The 10,134-nt window shown below is 38.3% G+C and overlaps 1 protein-coding gene across 2 annotated transcripts in view; it reads right to left on the bottom strand.

Annotated features, from left to right (window-relative positions):
* Positions 1-1,820: 1,820 nt before the first annotated feature.
* Positions 1,821-10,134, bottom strand: part of Svp (steroid receptor seven-up, isoforms B/C) — a 121,034-nt gene continuing 112,720 nt past the window's right edge. For both annotated transcript variants that reach the window (XM_071709239.1, XM_071709240.1), the window contains exon 4: positions 1,821-8,113. In XM_071709239.1, coding sequence (XP_071565340.1) covers positions 7,839-8,113 — 275 coding nt within the window. In that variant the 3' untranslated portion in view covers positions 1,821-7,838. The remainder of the gene's footprint in view (positions 8,114-10,134) is intronic.

The raw sequence follows: 10,134 nt of genomic DNA, 5'->3' as shown, positions 1-10,134 counted from the left end.
CGCTCCGACGAGAGCCCGGAGCCGTCTCCGCTCCGTGATTTATCTGAGATTTATGTATGCGCCTCCATAGATCGTGAGAGAACACCTCTCCACGTGGAAACGTCTCAGAATCAACGGGATCGTCCACGGAAGCTCGATCCGCGTTGATTTGTCGTCGATTCTCGATGCGCGCGAACACTGTAAATATGTAATACTTGATGTCATTCGTTATCCGTCGTCCCCTACATGTCGCGAATGTGAGAAAGACATATGTTTCTTTCTCGGCGATTTCTGATGCTGCTTGCAAAAGCTGTCATCCGATTGTTTTTTTTGGTAATAGAAATCTAGACTCTAACGTCAAATTATTTAACGTTTTTATTATCTATCATCTATCATAAAAATTTTTAAAGCACATTATTCTCCTATGTTTTGAAAATTCTATTGTTCGCAATCATACTTTATTTAACACTAAACGCAATTTATTTCATTTGTCTTATCCCGTACAATGTTAATGTTCCTGACCGAGAAATTTTTGCGGTGAAATGTAGACTACGCGTCTTCCACGCGCTTCGGAAAGTAGCGTGAGAATTCTGTCTCCCGAAATAGAAATCTTGTTCGCTTTCATCGGCGCGTATCGCACGAGAATATGTCGAGAACGCGAGGGTTCCACGGAGCGGAAAAGGAAGCGGCGCGGTGCGGCTTGGATGCGCCCTCGGCTGCTTTTTCGAATACCTCGGCGCTGCACGATCCCCGTATCCTCTCATTCCTGAAAGAGGCGCGAGCGCGAGCTACATCAGCGCAGTTGCCGGGTTGCATTCCTGCACGAGCGTATTTCAATATAAACAATTGGCGAGCGAATTTTCCTCGGGCCCGCGCGCGAGTGATTTCTGGCCGACGTGACGGCGATACTTCTGTCTGCGATCGCGACCCCGCGGCCTCTCGGCGGCTAAGACACTCCGTTTCTCTCCCCTTTTTCTCTTCTTCGCTGCCTTTTTCTCCCCCGCTTCTTCGCCTTCCGTGTCGTGATCCTCCCCTCGTCTCTTTTCTCCTCTTTCTTTCGGAATTTTATGTGTAAATTTCTACTCTGGACCGTAAGAGAGGAGAACATTTGCGTCGTATTAAAAGTGGTTTTGGAAACATTCAGCGATCTAAAGATTAATTAAGCAAATGAAATAACGCTCATCAAAATGACTCTTTAGCTAATTTTAAACTCAAATAATCTTCTTGGTACTAACATGGTCCAATAAATTCATATTTTACTGCAAAGCAACGATATTTTAAACTTTTAAACAAATTCTATTTTATTTTTTTCAATGAAAAAAGAAATGTCACATTTTTTTATATTAGTTGATTCAAATATCCCATTATTATTTATCCATGATGCATTGTTATATTTGTACATTCTAATCATGTAATACTTACGCTTGCATCTAATCAGTATGGCATCCTCCACAGGATTTATTCCTCGCAAATATTTCGAAATAAATATTAATCATAATTTTTAATGAATTATCACAAAGTTACAGAAAAAGAATCTTGAAATAAATTATAAAAAAAAAATTATAAATAAAAAATTAATTGTAAAACGAAAGAGTTGTGAAAATAAAATAATCAAAACAAATCGTATGTAAAAAGATAATCGCGAGTCTTAAAATAAACTAAAGAGTTAAATTTACTGAGAAATGTAATAGTATGATAATTTTTAATTAACTACGCTTTATGCACTAATGGATGTGTGCGCGATCCGGCTTTAGTAATAGCATGCGTGAAGAAAAAATCGCAGGCTCGAGGTTTACGATCCCGTAAATGCTGCGCAAGGGTTAGAATAATCAGTACACCGGTTATACTTTGTAACGTGATATTTTCTTATTATAACATCTGCAAAAAAGACCAGTCGCGTTACATCTACAACTCCGTACATACCGCCGTTATGCGTCTCGAAACAGGTTACATCATCATCAATAATGCTTTTTATTATTCGTCGTAGCGTGTTCTACGCAACGCTACGATACAATATATATATATATCCATTTTATATATATTTATTTATATATATTTATATTTTTTCTTTGCAATTCATTTATATATATGTTCATATATTTTCATATTTATATATTTATATGCATTCATATTTATATTCTTTATTTATATTTATATATATTAATTATTTACACGTCTTTTATACAAAAAGTTTTCACGACTTTATACATAACTATATGTATAAGAACGTCACTCTCTCGCGCCCTGACGTACCTACACACACGCATTCGTTTATAATACATTTTTGAGTTTCGTGAGCAACCGTATCATCGTGCGAGCACCTCGAGAGGGATCCACGTGAGAGATGGGAACACCGTGAGAATGTATCGACAGGGACTCCGTTACACCTTTATGTTTCAGTTGGATGGAATAGTGAAAATCAAAGTCCGTCGCGTGTACTAGTTTCTTTAATAAATATTGCGATCAACACGTATTAGACTCTTCTCCGTGCACAAATATAAAATATTATATTACAATGTAAAATAAATTATAAATCCTAGATTAAATAAAATTCGTCAATTTTCTTTACAATTTCAATAATTGCTTTAAAGCGAGCAGCATAAAGTTTTGTATTTTATCTTTATATATAGAAACATAAGAACCTTTAACAAAATAGATATATTATTAGATTCTACTTCCGTAAACTCATCTTGCGTTTTCTGAAATGAGAAATTGTTTGTAACACTATTCCGTCCAATAGCTGATTTATCTGATCGTCATCGATTCCTTCCATGTTCCGACAATCACTATCACTTTCTGATGCTGCTAAATGAGCGAAGGTAAGAAAGGCGAACGTAGAGTGTACAGAAATTATGGTATCACTTGTAAGCGTTTAAGTACTCGATGTATGGTAGTGATCGTCCTTTTCCAGATCCGAGTCGACGCTTCCTTATCTCGCGTATAAGCCCCTTATTTTTGGAATGGCATACAATTTATAAATGTAATTTAATCAAAATCTATTCCAGGAACAAATCCGGGTTGTTCCTAGATTAAGAAAAAAGGGGTAGAACTGTATTTAATTACGTATAGCTATATAAGTTTGACGGTGAAACTTAACGAAAAATGGGGGCAATATACCCGCGACAAATTATATACCTATTTTGCGAAAATCTTGAAAAATCGCGCACTATTTTCGATAATGCGGAACTCATATATTCGCGAGCAATTCAGCTACGGTATATCGTCAATTGGATCCCGCTCGAGGAAACCCAATCGCAGAATTTCCTTTAAGGAACGACCGCTGCTTAAACATATTAGAAATATCCCATATACCCCTTAAAAAAAAGTGCTCCACTAAGTAACTAGCTCGACATTGCCACATTTACTATAACGTAGTATTCAAATATCTCCTCTTAATATCATTAAACAACTTTATACAACGCGCCGAGTCCGTTGTGCTGTTGTTGTGTGTATACAATATATTGTACAATATATTTATAAGATAGAAAAAGCACCGTTTCGAAAAATCGGGTTTCATTTTTGACATACATATTATCACATTATTTTGCGATCTCGTTCTCTCTCGTTTCACACATACACATACGTACATACATTCTCGTGTGTTCGCTTTCTTTTTCTCCCTTAATTTTTCTATACGCATAAACACACACACACACATACACGTACACACGTGCATACACATTGAAATTAACACGTACACATACACATCTCGCAGCGCTGTTCGCATTTTATGCCTGTTCAACTCACAGTTATTCTATCTTTATCTGTCGGAGACCCAGCGACAAGCAACATCGAATATTCCTCATATTTCAATCAAAAATATATCTCGATATACTTCGTAGCGTTGTTATCTCAATTTTAACCCGTTACATCCTAAATTGAAATATTTCCCAACCATATTACATTAATCTTGCTTAAAAACATTCAAAATTCGCGAATTATAATGGGTTTAGCAAAGGAGCAACAAAACATAAAAAAGAAAACTCCGTTAGAAATTATATTAATTATAAAAATAATTAATAAAATATATAATTTAATTTAATAAAATAAATAATTAATAAAAAAATAATCAAATATCAATATATTTTTTATTTCTAATTTACATTATCAAGATATTATCCCAGTCGCTCTTTTCATAAACATCATTACATTTTTTCCATTATACACTTCAAATATACATTTGCATTTAATAGTCTTATACATACCAGGATGTAACGAGTCGTAAATTGTCGCTTTTTTATACAATTAGACAAATCATAGAATCATCCGTCGAGATTTCTAGCCACACTGACAATCAAAAACGATATTTAATAACGCGAAATGTGTTATTGCGAGAAATAACAACGAAAGTTTAGCGCATTTCGTCCACAATCGGAAGTTCGTAAATTCGCTCTATTTAAGCATCTAACAAGGGAATCTAGCAAATTAGGAAGTTCTAATTTTAATGAAACTTTGCATATATGGAGTAGGTAAATAGATTTATAAATTTTTAATAGGTATCAAAAAACAACTTGAGGAGTAAAATCACATCTCATGTGTAAAAGCGGCTTTCGCTTTTTCCCTATATATCTCCGAAACTATTCGACATGTATCAAATATGTTTCATGATAAGAGCATCTCTATTTAACCACACAAATAACATTCTGAAAAAGTATTTATTTTTAAAAACTTATTCCTTTGCATCTTTTATATAGAAGAATATCTATTGTGTTATAATATTATAAAATAAAAATATTTTTATTTTAAATAATCTTATAATACTTTATATAAATTTGTAATTGTAATTTTTGGCTGAATCAAACAAATGAATTTTCTCATTTTTTGATATCTCGAATAGTTTTGAAGATATATCGCTTTGCATATGATAAATAATTGTTACCCTTTACTGTTTTTTGGCACCAACTGCAAATTTCTAAATCTATCTATTTACATCCATTTACACGTATGCAAGTCTTCGATAAAACCCGATTAAAATTCGAATTTCCGAGTTCGCGAGGTTCTTTTGCCGGTACAACAAGGATAATGACTTACCCTACCGCAGCGTGTTTCCTCGGGACATCTCGTCTGCTCGTCTCGGAATTATCATCTCGAGTCAGCTGTGTTCCGAGTAGTCTATCGATTGATCGGTCGACCGATCGCGTGATTGCCGCGGAATTAATCATGACGCGATGATGTGACGTGCAATGGCACTGGCATACAAAGAAGACGTTATATCGCACTCTCGAGTGGTCTCGTCACGTACGCTCTTAAGTAACCCAAGGTAAAAATATCGTATTTACAAGATACATAATATTGGCTGTATATATGATATCGCGCGGTATTGTCATCCAAGTTGAACGTCACGTGTGGAGTTTCGTCGTCGTTCGCTGCATTTCTTTCTCTCTCTCTCTCTCTCTCGAAGCTCCTTTTCGAGAACGATCGTCGTCGGGTTAGATGAGACATCGAAAAATCGCCGCCGTAATTCTAGTACAAGTAAACGCGATCGCGTTAAACGCCTATATTCGCAAAAAACGCCGCTGTTACAAATACCATTCGCGCGAGCGCGAAGGAGCCCAATTTATCTCGCGCGATCTCATAAGTTTCCTTCGTTCACGCCGTAAAATGCAACGCGCTTCGCACTTTACATCCTACTTACAACAAACAATTTCTTTTTATATTTAGTAAAGTCGACTCTTGTTCGCTAAATTACCAGATGTGCTTGACGATGCCCGACTCTCTTAGCTTCTATCTAAAGTACTATACATAAAAATTTTTGTACAATATATTTATCTTTAAATAGACGAACCTTTCGATAATGTCGTGTACCGCAGCCTTTACAGATCATTCGCTTTTTAAAAATAAAACAAAATATAAAGCGGATTTAACGAGACATCCGAGCGACTTCGGAAAAGTATAGTGAACAACTTAACAAATAACAAAAGTGATCGAATTGTATTTATTGAATTGTAATACGCATAGCTAAAAAATCGCAAACGGACGAAAAGTGGAAAAGAAAATGCGCAATACAAAATTATTAAAATTCGTTCAAAATTATTTTCATATATAGTGATTAGGGCATTTCACTTAAAAAAAAAAATAGATTTTTTCCAATGTATTAATAATGATTTTTCTTAATATTAAATACAGAGCTCAGATACATTATCATGCTTCGATTCATTGTGTAAAGTATTAGTTAAGATTATGCAGAGATTTAATAATTTTAGAAAAGGTACTTTTCGCGAAAAACATGAGAATTTTCAATTCAATAAGTGTATCTTTATATATTAATCCGAAAAAAAAAGAAAATTTACACAAATAATTTACGAAAATATTTTATTACGAGACACAGGCTAAAGTTGCTGAGATTCCAAGAAGGTCTTAACGTCGTAATCGAAGAATTAGGATACTCGATCGTGATGACTACGCGAAGATAACCGAGGCAAAATCATGACTTACCGCCGGTAATCCTCGAAGATCGCGGACGATTTCGACGAAAGGCGACGTCGTGTGGGGATTTAGATCTGCGATGTGCGTGCAGGCGCGAGCGTCGTCCGACCGAAAGGGGATATTTCCGAAAGAATGTTTCACGGGCTATGAACTTGGAGAACGCAGCCTCGTAGGAGAGGCGTCAAGACGAATGACTAAGGCCCATGGCATGACTCGACTAATAGCGAGTACTCAACGCGAAGATTGATTCGAGATAGCGATGGGAGATCCACCGGCTCTCTCTCCCCCCCCTCATCGTTGATTATAAATGCTAATTTATGACTTCTTCACGCCACGCTCGTCTTCCCGCCCTCTCTCTTCCTTCCACCCTCTCTTTATTTCATTCTTTGCTACATAACAAAACGCTTATCTATCTATCCCTTCTCCCTTGAGCCCCCATATCTCTTTCAATCTCTCTTTCTCTCTCTCTCTCTTTCATTCTTATTCATTCGCTTTCTCTCGCTCTTTCACTCGCACACGAAACAACTGAACAAGCTTTCTTGCATGTACAAATCTCTCCCCCTCTTTCACTCGACCACTTTAGTGAGTACCAAGTTTTAACGCCTATGAACGTTCTTGAGCGCTCGGGCCATTCGGCGCCTCCGCGATTTTCTGAATGAACATCTTTATTACGTATTTTTCTTCTTGTTTTCTTTTTTTCTCTTTACCCCTCTCTCTCTCTCTCTCTCTCTCTCTCTCTCTCTCTCTCTCTCTCTCTTTTTTGCCTTTCTCAGCACGTCACCGAAAATTCCTCTCCCTCGGCGAACAAGACGATCGCTCCTCATTGCACGCCCACCTTTCTCACCGCTCTTCGCGCGCATTATCCTATCACTCTCGGTCGAACTGCGTTAATGATCTCGCTTAATTCTCCCCAGCTCTCTCTCGCTATCTATACGCTAAAACCTTCTTCCTTCATTCTTTGCTTCCGTCGATGCGTCCTCTTTCTCTTTTTGACGTCGAGCCTACTCAGGGTCACAAGTCTTTTAAATTCTGACTGATATTCTGATTCGTCGCGAAATACCGTGCCGATCTAGCGAAACGCGAGTATAACAAGTATCAATAACGAGGAATATTGTCGCGTCACGCTGCTAAGAGCAACGCGGATACGTAACCGGGTTAATGACGACGTTGACAAGAACGACGAGTCGACCTTCGACCTCGAGGCCTCGCGACAACGAGGCCGGAGTCGCGCCCACTGTGTCCGCCGTCCTCGTCCCTCTCGTCCCCCCTCTCCCCCGTATATTTGGGATTCGCGGCGTCGCCCACCCATCGTCCGCCCTCGATTTTTCTCTTTACTCGTACGCGAGTCGGGCCTGCGGGTCATCGTCGGGCGCCGCGATACCGCTGTTCGACGTGTAATATTATGCGGAAGCTAGCTGCCGCCAGACAGAGTGTCACATCGTGGATATGTAGGGCCAGTTGAAGCTGTTGCCGCTCAACAGCATGTCCCTGATGAGCGTCTCGATCGGCGTCTTGCCCACCAGCCGCACGAAGAAGAGCTGCTCGATTACCTGCGACGAGACCGTGCGCAACGACGGCAATCGCAGCAGCAGTTTGCCGAACCTTGTCGGCTGATTCGGGTACTGGGTCCGGCAGTACTCCTCCAAGGCGCACTGCGATTTTTCTTGAAGGGACTCGATGTGCGCCACGTCCGAGAGACCGCAGGCGTCTGTAACAGAGGACCAAAGAGAGAACGTTTAGATACACCGCACAAAAATTATATTATCTTCGAACGTAACGAAGGACAATTTCTAATTCAATCCAACTTTGATACAACTTCTGCAATAAGCATGCGACAAATTCCTGCTAATTATAAAATTATATAACTATTATATCTTCAATATGATACTATCAATGTTAGATTATATCTTGAATAGCATATTATATCTTCACAGAAATTATTATGTTATAAAATTTCTTTTATTATTTCTTCGCATTATTATTACTAAATTTCAAAGTGTCAGATAGCGAAGCAGATATATATTAGTCTTCATTACGCGAAGTATCGTGGTACAACTGGAAAAGGTTCAATTATGCATGAAAAAAAAAATGTATAACATAGAATACAATTATTTCATATGGACGGCTAATATCGAAATATTCTATAAAATATAAATATATGTTGTAAGGAGTTCGGTTCTTCGCGCCTTGACCCTAATCTGTTGCTCATGTTCAGATAGAACGGCAGCCGACGGTAGAAAATCTCAGTTTTTCCGCTCCGAACGTTTTCCTCGTTAGACGAAGCGTATCTCTCGATACGCGCGGAAGGCGATAACTGTTGCCGTTTAATTTACGTGCGCAAAGGAAGCACCTACGCTTTATTATCGCGGTAATTATCGTTGTTGTCCATTAGCCAAGGCATGATTAGCGAGCCGGCGAACTCTTTTCTCGACGATCGCGATTAGAAGGCGAGAGGAAGAGTAAAAGAAGAAATTATACGTCGAGCAACGTCGAGTGGATGATCGAGCTTGTAAAAATATTGTCACAATGGCAATCCGGAGATGGCGTTTCAATCTGCTGCGTCGAAATCATATGCCAAGATTGACCGCTTAATTTTAAAAAGTTCTGCAGAGTCAATAATTCTCTCGGAATTAGTTGGCGCAAGTGACTATATTAATTAATCTAGTACAAAAAAATGTAATCCAAAGTAAATTGATGAATCCATCGCATAATAGATTACAATTACTCTCAGCTAATTTATTGCGCAAATAAGAAGGAGCGATTTGGATCACTGTTGTCAGGCCCGGACGGTGCTATAGTAGGTGACTCGTCATTCCAAGGGTTAAAGCCCTTGTCAAGTTGCAACGGAGACTGCAACCCTCCGGCGGACGAGAGTGAGATTCATGTTGGAATGCACGTGCCAACCGGAGACACCGCCCGGTGCAAATGTCAAACTAATCACATGGGCCATCTGCTCACTTCGGCTTACCCGTGAAACCGCGCCATTGTTTTCCGGAAAATGCAGTCTTTTGTTCGCATAGTGGAAAAAAAGAAACGATGCGTGTGGTTTGCCTAAGTATATCGAGTGTGCCGCGAGAATAGCAGTATTATCTTTATCTTAAATGGTAATTTTATGATCGCTTTTATTTAAATAAAACTTTATTTAAATATAATAAACTAGCTAAAAACGTGTTTGCATATAGATATAGATACTTCTTTTATTCACATGGAAATAATTATCTCTTGCAGACAATTTTTTAACCATATAATACCTAATTAAGCAATATGTTTTTATTACTGGGAAATATATCATAAGCTTTAATGTTAACTAATCAGCATCTTGGCATCTTTTCTCTTGTTAAATTCTTTACCTTTTTCACTTCTCATGAAGAATCTTCTCATTGTATAATACACAATTTTATTTTTCGCACGTGGTACTTCAATATTCTTTTGCAGTTGTAAATAAAGTCATAAATTACTTTTATCAGTCATTAGCACATTGAAGTGCTAGTGCTCATCATTTCCGTACGTCACTTCGTCACGTGCGTGTTAAGGCAAACTTCATTATCACATTTCTAAAAAAGGGGGACTACGTGCAACAGTGGACCAGGACGAATCGCTCTATTGGGAAACGCGAATGTGCGTGTGAGAAATCGGGGTTGCTGTCCGCGCGCATAAATCGACGGAGATGGCCGAAAAATGAGCATGCGTGCCGAGGGTCGGTGGCTCTTTTTGCAAAACTCTCGAACG

This window comes from Temnothorax nylanderi, unplaced genomic scaffold, assembly GCF_030848795.1.
Source record: "Temnothorax nylanderi isolate EJ_2023f unplaced genomic scaffold, tnyl_v1.0 TNYL_tig0075_pilon, whole genome shotgun sequence".
Taxonomy (NCBI): domain Eukaryota; kingdom Metazoa; phylum Arthropoda; class Insecta; order Hymenoptera; family Formicidae; genus Temnothorax; species Temnothorax nylanderi.
This window is presented reverse-complemented; position numbering and strand designations above follow the sequence as displayed.